General features: G+C 37.2%; 2 protein-coding genes across 45 annotated transcripts in view; both read right to left on the bottom strand.

The window, feature by feature from the left end:
* KEL (Kell metallo-endopeptidase (Kell blood group)) overlaps window positions 1-13,696 on the bottom strand; it is a 311,760-nt gene that overhangs the window by 65,380 nt on the left and 232,684 nt on the right. The window lies entirely within an intron of this gene.
* On the bottom strand, window positions 5,828-7,433 carry LOC112650894 (olfactory receptor 9A4-like). The gene has a single exon (XM_025433810.3). The coding sequence runs from the start codon at window positions 7,077-7,079 to the stop codon at window positions 6,138-6,140; it is 942 nt and encodes a 313-aa protein (XP_025289595.3). The 5' UTR covers window positions 7,080-7,433; the 3' UTR covers window positions 5,828-6,137.

The following is a 13,696-nucleotide window of genomic DNA, read 5'->3' as shown; positions in this document are numbered from 1 at the left end:
AAGGAGATGAGTAGAGACAGAGTTGTTTTGGAGAAAGAAAATGACATCAAATGGCAGCTTGAATCTGAGGCAACTTGAATCTCCCAGTTTCTTTAAAATATAAATAAAGTAAAAAATTTTAAAAAATTAAAAATATGTAAAGTAATAACTGTAACAATGTATTGCTAACTTTGTAACTATATAGACACATATAATAACAGTAAGAAAAGGAGAAAGTGGAGGTAGGTTGGTGCACTGGGTAAATGTGTAATGAGCACTAAGGAGGGAAAATGATATGATGAGCACTGGGTATTATATGCAACTGATGAATTATTGAAAACTACATGTGAAACTAATGATGTACTATGTGATGGCAAATTGAATTTAAAGAAAGAAAAAAGAAAAGGAGGACAGGGACAGGCTACATAAGAGTAATGTTTCCCTAGCTAACTGGCATTGTTAGTATAAATCTAAAGTCAGTTCTAAGTTAAGATATACATGGTGAGCCATGGAGCATCACCTAAAAAAAATTTTTTCAAAGTTGCATACTTTAAAAAAAAAACAATAGATAAAGAAATCAAAATAAAAAGCTTTTACAAAGTGAAGAAAACCATCAAAAAAATTGTAAAGGCAACCTACTGAATGGGAGAAGATAGTTGCAAATGATATATCTGACGGGAGGTTAATATCTGAAATATATGAAAAAAATAATACAACTCAGCATAAAAAAACCCAAATAATCCAATTTGAAAATGAGCAAAGGACCTGAATAGACATTTTCCCAAAGAAGCCATTTAGATGGCCAACAGACACATGAAAAGATGCTCCACATCATGAAACATTAGGGAAATGCAAATCAAAATACAATCATGTATCACTTCACACATCTCAGAATGGCTAAAATTTAGAAATAAGTGTTGGGGTACTTGAGTGGCTCAGTCAGTTAAGCGTCCTTTTTCAGCTTGATCCCAGGGTCCCACATTGGGCTCCCTGCTCAAAGAGGAGTCTGTTTTTCTTTCTCCCTCTGCTGCTCTCCCTGCTTGTGTTCTCTCGCTCTCTCTCTCTCTCTGAAATAAATAAGTAAAATCTTTGGAAAAAAATAAAGAAAGAAAGAAAGAAAAAAAGAAAGAAAGAAAGAAAGAAAGAAAGAAAGAAAGAAAGAAAGAAAGAAAGAACAAGTGTTGACAAGGATGTCAAAAAAAAAAAAGGAATGCTTGTGCACAACTGGTGAGAATATAAATTGGTACAGCCACTGTAGAAAACAGTATGGAGGTTCCTCAAAAAATTAAAAATAGAAATACCATATGATCCAGTAATTCTACTACTGGCTAATTACCAAAGAAAATAAAAACACCAACTAGAAAAGATATATGCATCCTTATGTTTATTGCATCATTATTTACAATAGCCAAGATATGAAAGCAACCCAATAAATATATACTATATATACTATATATTGATATATACTATATATATCAATAAATGAATGGATAAAGATGTGGTATATATATATATAATGGAATATTACTCAGTCATAAAAAATGAGCTCTTCCCATTTGAGACAAAATTGATGGACTTAGAGAAAAAGTGAAGTCAGTCAGACAAAGACAAATACCATAGGATATCAGTTAAATGTGGAATCTAAAAAATAAAACAAATGAACAAACAAACAAAACAATTCATTATTACAGAACAAACTGGTGTTTGCCAGAGGAGAGGTGGGTGGAGAAATGGGTGAAATATATAAACAGAATTAAAAAGTACAAACTTCCAGTTATGAAATAAATAAGTCACAGAGATGAAAAGCACAGGATAGAGAATACAGTCAGTAATATTGTAATAACATTGTATGGTGACTATATTTATTGTGGTGAGCACTGCGTAATGTATAGAGTAGTTAAACCAAGATGTTGTACATCTGAAATTAATATATTATTTGTATGTTAATTATACTTCAATTTAAAAATAAAACATTATAATCCAAATAAATAAATAAATAAAATGTCATACCAGTAAATATTCATTTAAGGTAAAAATAATATAACTATGATTAATATGTGAAATGATGTAGTGGAAAAGATGACCAACATGCATAAACAAGGAGGAATTTCAGCAGAGAAATAAAAACTATAAGAAAGAATCAAATGAAGATATTATATATTTTTAAAAAACATTGCAAGAGGGTAAAGGAATTCCTTTCATAAGCTCATCAGAAGACTCAACAAAGCTGAAGAAAGAAATCAACAGACTTGAGAACAGGCCATATCATATATACACAACATAGTTTCCTAAGTTTGCCACCACCTAATTACTTTGACCATAGTATTTTATATTCCCACCAAAAACATATAAAAGTTCCAATCCCTCTCTCTCTCTCTCTGTGACTATCATAAAAGAAATAAAAAAATAAAAAAATAAAAGGGATCCCTGGGTGGCGCAGTGGTTTAGCGCCTGCCTTTGGCCCAGGGCATGATCCTGGAGACCCGGGATCGAATCCCACGTCGGGCTTCCGGTGCATGGAGCCTGCTTCTCCCTCTGCCTGTGTCTCTGCCTCTCTCTCTCTCTCTCTCTCTCTCTCTCTGTGACTATCATAAAAAAATAAAAAAATAAAATAAATAAAAAAAAAAGTTCCAATCCTCAAGCATTAATGTCAATACTTAGTATTCCTAGAGTTTTACTTTCTTGCTATCAGATGGAAGTGATGGGTTGATGGCTGAGTAAATTTTGGCAAGTAACTTAACCTCCTCAGGCCTTCATTTTCTCATCTGTTAAGTGAACATAATACTCCTAACCTCACAGGTTATGGCCAGGATTGAATAAAAATATGCAGAAATTACAAGGTATTTAGTATGCAATCAATACTTCATTCTTTCAATATATATGATTCCAGGGCATTCAGCAAAATTCTTATACAGTACATGGTCAATATAGAAAAATCAGCCAAATGTTATAGAAGTTATATTCTGTATCTATATTAAAAGAATTCCTCATATTCATTGACAAAATAACAAAGAAGTTAAGAGCATTTCTGTTCTTTTTTGAAAATTCTTTATCAATATTAATAAAACACTGGAGATATTCCAATTTGGAAAAAAAGAAATTATTCTGGTGGCTATGCAAAATAAATAGAAGTTTTAATTACAAACAACTCCCTTATTTTTCCTTATCTCCTAATAAGCATAAGTATAAAATAAATTTCATATTTTAATTTACATAATATAAGCAATTATTTATGCATCATTAATGTTGAACATAGGGAAATACTCATAAGACATAAAATAGAAAAGCTGAAAGTCTTCTCAGAGATATATAATGGATACTAAGTGGATAAATATTTTATTGTCACCAAGGAACTTTTTCAGAAGAGAGACTATTACAACCTTTCTTGGTTGAAAGTAGCATCATCTCTAATTTTGTTTTGTTTTTACTATGAACATATAACTAACAACACAAAGCATATGTTATGAGGCCAAAGTGTAAATCAAATAAAAAACTGCAATACATTACATATGACATATATCAAAGTATACATAAGACTTACTTTGAGTATGATAACTCAATGTACACAAGAAGTTCAAATGAATGTCTATAATTAATATTTCTTTTTGAACACCTATATTGATTACATATATATACACAAATATATATATATATATATATATATATATATATACTCAGTTGTAAGGAGTAGAGACAAAAATATAAATAGAGCAAGAGGCTATTGAGGTTTTATAGTATAAACAGCAGAAGGGGAAGTGTGAGTCATCTAAATTTACTATTGTGTAGGTCATACCTGCAGCTTGGGAAATTAGAGTCTCTAGTATGAATATGGAGTAGACATCCAGGTTGAAAATAAGCTTGGCTTGCAGGGCAGGTGCACAATGACACAATAGACTGAAGGTCTGTGTCCTCATAAACTCAAACCCAGACACCCACTGCAGCTGATTTGGGGGAAGGGGCTTCTTAGGACGTAAATAATTTGAAATGAAGTAATTAGGCAGGGCTTTGATTACATGAGATTATGTTCCCAAAAGAAAACAAACAAACAAACCGGAGTGCAATTGCTTTCTCCTCCCAATCATATAACAAGGAAATACCAATTAAGAACATAAAAAGAAGGTGGCCATCTACAGGTCAGGAAGAGAATACTCACCAGACACTGAATTAGTATGAACCTTGAATGTGGACTTTCCTGTCTCCAGGACTAGGAGAAAGAAATTTCTCTTGTTTAAACCACAAAATGTACAGGGTTTTGTTACAGTAACCCAAAAAGGCTAACACAGTAACTCCTTCATTCAAAAATCAGAGAACAAACGGAAGATCATCGTCTTCAGTACAAGAGATCTTTAATGCCCCATTCACTAGTTCTTCAACCTGGGACTCTCCTTTTCTTCTCAAAGCCAAGGGCATTCAGAGAGGCAGTCTAGAATACTACATATCTGAGATACAGAAGAGGAATGGAAATGTTGGTTGAGCAGAAGGGGAAGGATAGGAATGTATTACCAGTGGGTGGTCAGAGCTTGACTTGAGGGGAAAGAGAAATGAGGTAAAGGGAAAGAAGGAGAAAGAGAGAACAGAAGAACTCAAGGGGAAAGGGAGAGAAGAGAGAAGATAGTTGGTAGGTGAACAAAGGGTGATCTGGACAGGGTGCAAGAGGCATGGGGGATGACAGGTTGAAAAACCAAAGGAACCATACAGGAGGACAGTGAGGCTCTCTTCTGTCCTCCTAATTTGCCTCTACCAGCCCAGAGACAACATAGGCTGTGCAAAGCCTTGTGTAAATGAGAAAAGGCATCCTCTCTGGAGTACTGAAGGAGAAAAAGTGGTATTGTTCTAGAGAGACAGCAGACCTCAGGAAATGAGCCTGGGGTGGGAGATATCTTTATGTCAGTCTTCAACCCTTTCTCCAGTGCAGTCCCATCACAACCCGTTGGTTGGCTGGGAGAGGATGAGCTGGATTAAGGCCCCACTCTCAACATCTCATCTGGTGCCATATGCAGGGAAGTCAACTAGATCATACTTACTGGTCTTCCCTGTCCTCACCAAAAGGAAGGCATCCTCACACAGTACAATCCCATGGAACACCATCACCCACTGCTGGCTGACTCAGTATCTCCACCCAATTCTGAGCTGGCAGGTGCTGTTGAGTGTTACCATTAAATCAACACCTTCCTTCAAACCCCTTCTTCAAACATTATGAACTTCCTACAACTGCATTGCCAAAAAAAAAAAAAAAAAAAAAAAAATGCCCTGGAATTCCTAAAGAACTATGAGTTAGGAGAGTAGCTTTTCATTCCTCTGATGCTCCCCACAGGGAAGATCTAAGGAAAGCTACTGAGATATTTGGATTTGGGAAGACATAGAACCAAAGGCAACATGAAGCCTGAAGCCTGGGTCTGGAAGCAGTCTCAACAGACATAGTTGGTTTAAGCAGGTATAAAACACAGGATGCTCTCTCTAGAATTAAGTCCTTTAATTCTTATTTGTCTCAATCCCCATATATGCCAAAATATTTCATATCTTGACATCACCAAGACTTACTAAAAGGAAAGCATTCCAATCCCTTAATCACCACTCTAGATCAGTTCTGTGGCAAAATGTATATAACATTATAATTTGAGGTAGCAATGGTGCCAAGATAACATGATAAGCAACATGAGAAAAGGAGAACCATAGAATAAAGTGCATACAGTGATAACACAAAGAAATTATATAAAAATATATGAAAAACCCAACAATAGTTGATAAAGTAACAAAGTGAGCATCTCTCCCTTGGTACTCTGATTATGCCAGATGCCTCCCCTCACCTTCTTCCCACTTCCTTCCCTCCTAGGAAATATATCTCCAGCAATGGATTATAGAGAAATTAATTGAGCTATGGAAAGCTACAAAAATATATGTATTTCCTTTCTCTAATCCTCACATTTCCCAAGGATGGGCTTTCATAGTTAAATATTGGAATCATCAGAAACTGAGAATTGAGATTCTAACAGGCAGAGAATGGATTTCATTTTTCTCTTCTCTTCTTCCATACCTCCTTGGGAATTGTACACTATTAACCTTTGAAACATGATGATGATAAGATTGGAATTATGGTTTTCTGGGTTCCTAAACAATCTATAGTGTGGATATTACCACCTAAAACTGAGGTAGAGAATTCAACCTTTGAAGAGTTGATTACAGCATTTCATAAGATCCCAAAGGGCCTCTTTGACTTTGTCGTTCCTGAGGGTGAAGATGAAAGGATTCAGGAAAGGGGTTAACACAGAAATCAACAGGGAAACTATTTTATTATACTCCGCTGCCTGCGTTAGCTTAGGTTTCACATGGATAAACAAGCAGCTGCCATACATAATAACAACAACAGTGAAATGAGAAGCACATGTAGAGAAGGCTTTCCTCTGGCCTGAGGCTGTGGGCATCCTGAGGATGGTGCAGATGATGTAGGTGTAGGAGATAACTGTTGGGGCCAGAGAACCAATGATAATGACAATAGCCATTAAGAAAAGAACAAACTCTGTGAAAAGGGTGTCATCACAGGATAGTTTGAACAGTTGCCCTCGGTCACAGAAAAAATGGTCTAACAGATTGGACTTGCAGAAGGTAAACTGAAATGTGGCATAGACAGGCCATATTTCAGAAAGAAACCCAAATGTCCAGGACACAATGACCACCCAGATGCAGGTGCGGCTGTTCATAATGACATTGTACCTCAAAGGGTTACAGACAGCCACGTAACGGTCCACAGCCATCGCTCCCAGTAATGCAAACTCTGTAGTCGCCACAGCAAGGTACAGGAAGAGCTGGGTGGCACATGCAGCCAAAGATATCGTCTGCATCCCAGGGAGTAGCAACCCCCAAAGCATCATAGGAACGATAATAGTTGTAATTAAGATCTCCGAAGCAGAGAGGTGACCAAGGAAGAAATACATGGGGGACTGCAGACGTTTATCAACACACACAATCACAATGATGACTGTGTTTCCCACTAATGTCACTGAGTAGGAGAAAAAGAATATAGCAAAAAGAATGTGGTGTAGTTCTTGGGACCCGGGGAAGCCTAGAAGGTAGAACTCAGTGGCACTAGACAAGTTGTTCATTGTTTAGTCCTTGTTTCTACTCCTTGTACCACCTAGGATCAAAGACACAACAGCTCCACATGGTCCTGCTCTCAAAAGAGAAGGAAGAGAGGTTAGGTTGACAAACTATTTCCAACCTGAAGATCAGGTGACGTGTCTCTACTGCTCACAAACTGCACAAGGCCACACCTGAATGTGGGCACATCTCATCCAGCTCAAGGCTACCTGTCTGGACTGGGGAAAGATTTATTCCTCTCTACTGGGGATAGGAAAACATACCCTGTCTTTCTACACCACTGGAGGTGCCTTCTCTCAGGGCACAGAGGATAAGACTGTTTAACTGGCCAGTTCTGAATATGAGTTGATCAGCCTCTCCAGTCCTGGGATCGTCCACGTCTTATGTTCGCTGTAGCAGATGACGTAATGGTGGTCCAGGTGATGTTCAAAACATGGAACGTTGAACCCTGTGCCTCATCCCTACTGGTACTGTCTAGATCCATCTTGGGGCAGTAGAAAGGTGGCATGGGATCTAAGACCAACACCCCTGCCTTCTCCAGATGGTAAACCTCCACAGTACAGAGCAGCAACATCTACAAATGAGAACTCAGCAGCTTGAGATAATTTCCCGGGGCAGAAGCATTCTTCTCTAATTCCACATGCCCTGCAAAGTGTTGGGAGGGAGGAAAAGTGGCACCTGGCACTGACAATGATAGATCTGAGGCCAGTAGCCACTTAGGATGTCTGGATCACTCTCACTTTACCCATCCCATTACTCACATGTCGTCTCCTCAGAGGACTCTTGCCAGTTACCCCATCCCAATTAGGAATGATTTCCTCATTTTTGGATTTTTGGACATTAGCATTTCTTCATAGCACTTATTATTACCTGATATGATATGTGTACCTATTTCTTTCCTTCATGTAACATGAAGCAAATGAAGCAGTGCGTTTGCACTGCTGCACAGAACAAACAAAAATCCCTGCCCTGTTGAGCTTATATTCAAGGGGAGGGTGGATGTTAGACCATACACAAGAAAAGTAACTAAAATTACGGTGTTAGTTTATTGATCATGCCAGAATAACTATAAAGCAAGGAAGATGGACAGGAAATTTAATTTTATTTATTCATGTTCCTCTATGACACTAGAATATAAACTCTATGAGGGCAGGGACATGTTTATGTATATAATATTGTTGAGCTGTAAAGTAGTGCTAGTAAATTGTTAGTATATGGTGGATGTATGGATGTGTGATATATGATTCAATAGTATTTGTTCCTCACCTGAATAGCCTGGCCACACCCCGAGAGCCTACTCTTCTTGGTTTCCCTTCATGGCTCATGTTATCATTTTCCCCTCCTCACTTCCCTTACTCATACAACCTCCTCTAAGGCTCTGTGGGCTATTTAATGATGGAGAAACAGGTCAAGGACAGAATTGTTGGGACAGCTCAGAGATCTATATTTCTACAATGTCTGCATAATGAGCACTAGGTGACAAACAATAGAAGAATCTTGTTGTTCTCAAGCAGCGATGTCTGTTCTTAGTATTGGGACAGAGAAGAACTGAATATTCTCTCAGTTGTGTATGGAAACACCAGAAAAGAACTTGTCCACCCTGCTGCTCCCCTTGTCAACCCTTCAGACTCTATGCCTCCTTGTTGTCGGTCCCAGCCAAGCCCAGAACTCCCACCTTGGTCTTCTTTGACTCTTTTCTTCTTAGTGGAAAACCATGAGAAGACACTCACCTCCATGGAGAGGACTCCACCACTTCTCAGGCTCCCCTGAGCTCAGCCAAGGCTAACTCCTGTCTGCCTACTGCTCAGCCATGCACAGGGGCCAGAACAACTTGCTCAGGAGGAGCTTAGGAAAAAGTCCAGAAGTAACAGTGTTGTGGGGAATGTTTCTCTTTCCCACTACCCTCCATCCCAAGGGGGACTTAGTCACTGAGGTGTCTGTTCTTAATTAGCCCAGGTTCAGGGTATCTCTAAGCAATCAGTCTGGGGAGAATAAAACAAAATTTTAGTTATTCCCATTTTGACCAATTAAGTGTCAGAAATTTCCAAAGTTTTTGCTTAATGGGGATACTGGAAATATCACTAATCAGAGGCTTTTCAACAACAAGACTGTCTTCTCAAAGGCCCAAGTCTAAGTTTCAAAAAGACATCTCAGGCACTAAGCAGATCAGCCCTTCTGCTCTATATCCTAGACTCTTCCCTGATTCTCTTAGCTACTCAGAGAAAACATCCTCCCCCACCCCTCAATAAGACACATGACAATTGACCTCTAAAATATGTACAAATAGCCAAAAAAAGCAGGCATATTGGTCTCAGTGAAAGCCTTACCTTCACCAGAAATCTCGACAAAGCCCGTTTCCTCCTTCACTAATTTTACAGAGAGGCTCCTGCTCCTCACCCTATGTACTCGGCATCAGAAGGGGAGAGTTTCTGCCTCCAAATCTCCATTCTCTGCTATTGTCTCAGGTTTCCACTCTTCTGAACACATGTGCATCTGTATGCATTCAAGCAAGATTCCGCCAGCCATTTATTTCTATGTTGTGCCCATGATTGCCAGCTGGGCATTTCAAAGTGGCGACAGCATAAGGACAGCTAATGTAGGCAGTTATATTTACAACCTAGACAACTGACAAATGTAAATTGTAAGTCTGCTTTATGCTAGAGTGAGACAGAAAAAGTGACAGTTACAAAACATTTATCTGGATTTGGGATTTCACTTGAAATATACCTGTTAAATCTGAGAATGTCAATAGGTACAGAATGGTATAAATTGGGAATAATCTTCCTTCCCATTCCTCACATTGCCATGCTCAACCAGAGTGCCATATAATTTAGAAATTTCCTAAGAAAGTATTTGCACATTCTTTATAGAAAATGGTGTGGGAATGTGTTTTATGACATTTTCTCTCTCACTTAACAATATACAAATGATATTCTCAAAATAATCCATGGTTATACAGTAAATCAATGACAAAGATGGCAAGAATATACTACGGAATAAGATGTCTCTTCAATAAATGATGCTGGGAAAACTGGACAGCTCCTCTGAAAGAATGAAACAGAACTACTTTCTTACACTATACACACACACAAAAATAAATTTAAAATGTATTTAACACAAAATATGAGACCCAAAACCATAAAATTCCTAGAAGAAAATATAGCCAGTAATCTCTCTGACATCAGTCTTAGCAACTTTTTTCCAGATATGTTTCCTCAGGAAAGGGACACAAAAGCAAAAATAACTATTAGGACTACACCAAAATAAAAAGCTTTTGTACGGTGAAGGAAACCATCTACCAAATGATAAGGCATTCTACTCAATGGAAGAAGATATTTGCCAATGATATATCTGATAAAGGATTAATATCAAAATATGTAAAGTACTTATACAAGTCAATACCAAAAGCTCCCAAATAATCCATTTTCAAAATGAGCAGAAGACCTGAATAGGATACATTCAAAGAAGAAGACATATAAATTGTCAAAAGACAAATGAAAAGATGCTCAGCATCACTAGTTGTCAGGAAATACGAATCAAAACCACAATGAGATGACACCTCACACTTGTCAGAGTGGCTAGTATAAAAAGAAGAGAAAGAGATAAGTTCTGGCAAGCATGGGGAGAAAATAGAACCCTGAGTACTGTAGATGGGAATGTAAATTGGTATGGCCATTGTAAAAAACAATGTGGATGTTCCTCAAAAAATTAAAAATAGAAATACCAGGGATGCCTGGGTGGCTCAGTGATTGAGTGTCTGCCTTTGGCTCATGGCGTGATCCCAGTTCAGGGACTGAGTCCCACATCAGGCTCCCTGTGAGGAGCCTGCTTCTCCCTCTGCCTATGTCTCTGCCTCCCTGTGTGTCTCAAAAAAAATAAAAATACCATATGATCCAGTGATCCCATAGTAGGTATCCACACAAAGAAAACAAAAACACTAATTCAAAAAATATATATATGATCCACCCCATGTTTATTGCAGCATTTCAGCAATAGCACACACACACACACACACAGAGGAGTATTAGTCAGCCATAAAAAAGAATGAGATCTGCCATTTGTGATAACATGGATGGATCCAGAGGTTATTAGGCTAAGTGACGTAAGTCAGGCAGAGAAAGACAAATTCCATATTACTTCACTGTTATGTTGAATTAAAAAACAAAACACATAAACAAAAAAGTACAAACAAATAAATACACAAATACAGAGAATAAACCAGTGGTTGCCAGAGGGGAGAGGGATAGAAAATGGACAAAATGGGTGATGGGGAGTGGGAGGTACAGGCTTTCAGTTATAGACTAAGTTGTGGGGATGAAAGGTACAACATAGGGAACATAGTCAATGGTATTGTAATAGTGTTGCATGATGAGATATGGTAGCTACACTTGTGGTAGCATAACATAGAGTTGAAATCCTATGTTGTACCCCTGAAACTACTGTAATATTATGTATCAATTTTATCTCAATAAAACAAAACAAAAAATATACAATTAAACAAAAATTTTAAAAAGATAAATTCTCATATCAATACATTTTGCCTTCTTTTTTTGTATAGTATTTGTTTATATGAATGCCTCATTCTTTATTAGCTAGACCTCTTGATCAGTTTTTCCTGTTTACTCTTTTACTATGAAAAAAATGTTATAAGAGTCCATACATAGTATTATTTCTGGTACAAATCCTTAGAATTAGAATTTCCAAGTCAAAAGGTAGATATTTTTACCTATTATTGTTATTGAAACCAAGCTATCCTTCAAAGGTTTTGGATTGATTTGCACAACTTCTAAGACTGCATGATGAGAACACTCTTGATTTCCCCATCCACTACCATCCAAATTTATAACCAAAAGTTTAACTTTCAAATTGAAGAGGACAAAATTAAGATATCTTAAGAGAGAAATCAATTGGAAAACTGAGGAAATAGAAAATCTTTGGAAGATAAAAATTACCAAAACTGACTCAAAAAGACATTAAACAACTGAAAATTCCTAAATACATTCAATAAATTGAACGCATAATTTAAAATCTTCCCACCCAGAAAACTATAGGTTCAGATTACTTTGCTAGTGCACACTATCAAATATTTAAGTAAGTGGGGTGTCTGGGTGGCTCAGCGGTTGAGCACCTGCCTTCAGCTTAGGGCGTGATGCCGGAGTCCTGGGATCGAGTCCTGCATCGGGCTCCCCGCGCGTTCCTGCTTCTCCCTCTGCCTCTCTCTCCGTGTCTCTCATGAATGAATAAACAAAACCTTTAAAAACATATATTTAAGGAAATAATAATACCAATTCTACACAAAATCTTCTAGAAAATTAGAGAGAACACTGCCCAATTCATCTTTTTAGGCCAGAATTATCTTAATACCAAAGACTTCACAAGAAAATAAATCTATAAAACAATATTCCCAATGAACATAGATGCAAAAATCCTTAATAAAATGTCAGAAAATCAAACCCAGCAATACGTAAAAATAATAGTATACTATAACAAAGTCATGACTTTTCTCCAGAAATGAAAATATTGTTTAACATTTTAGGATTAATCAATATAATTTCCCGTGTTAATGGAAGTAAAGAGAAAACCACATGATCATTTCAATAGGAGCATAGAAAGTATTTGATGAAAATTAACATTCATTAATTTAAAAACCTGAAAAAAAAATGGAAACAAAAGAAATTCTTCCTCAAACTGTAAATTGCATATCACATAAAACCTAGCACTAACAATAAAATTTAATAATGAAAGGCTCAATACTTTCCCTTTAGGGAAGATGGAGAGGAAGGCAAGGATATCTGTTCTCACTTCAGTTCAATATTGTACTGGAAGTTTTAGCTAATGCAATAAAGCAAGATAATGAAATTAAAAGCATGTGGTTAGAAAATAAAGAAATAAATTGTGTATTTACATATTACATAATCCTATCTGTAAAAAAAATCCTAAGAAGTCCACAAAAAGAGGGAGCCTGAGTGGCTCAGTGGTTGACTATCTGCCTTTGGCTCAGGTCATGATCCTGGGGTCCTGGGATGGAGTCCTGCATTCAGCTCCCCATGGGGAGCCTGCTTCTCCCTCTAACACTGCCTCCCCTTCTGTGTCTCTCATGAATAAATAAATAAAATCTTTAAAAAAAAGATTTTATTTATTTATTCATGATAGTCACAGAGAAAGAGAGAGAGAGGCAGAGACACACACAGGCAGAGAGAGAAGCAGGCTCCATGCAGGGAGCCCGACGTCGGATTCGATCCCAGGTCTCCAGGATCGCGCCCTGGGCCAAAGGCGGGCGCCAAACCGCTGCGCCACCCAGGGATCCCAATAAAATCTTAAAAGAAAAAAAAGAAGTCCACAAAAAAGTACTAGAACTAGTAAGTGATTATCAAGGTCACAGGTCAAAAGCTAAATATACAAAAATCTGTTATACTGAAAAACTAAGGGATATATTTTACAAACTATGTGCAAGAATTAAAGCCATAAAGCATTACTGAGAGAAATTAAAGAAGACCTAAATAAATGAAAAAAAATTCTGTTTTCATGAATCAGAAGGCCCAATTTTGTTAGAAAGCCAATTCTTTCTTAGTCTAAAGATTCAACAAAATTTCAAAATCATAGTAGCCTCTTTTTTTAACAT

This window comes from Canis lupus, chromosome 16 (assembly GCF_003254725.2).
Source record: "Canis lupus dingo isolate Sandy chromosome 16, ASM325472v2, whole genome shotgun sequence".
NCBI classification, from domain to species: Eukaryota; Metazoa; Chordata; class Mammalia; order Carnivora; family Canidae; genus Canis; species Canis lupus.
Note: the sequence above shows the minus strand (reverse complement) of the source record. Positions and strands in the feature narration are given on the sequence as shown.

What these genes read in the sequence shown, in the direction of transcription:
- LOC112650894 (XM_025433810.3), bottom strand. Translation starts at nt 7,079, where the DNA reads ATGAACAACTTGTCTAGTGCCACTGAGTTCTACCTTCTAGGCTTCCCC.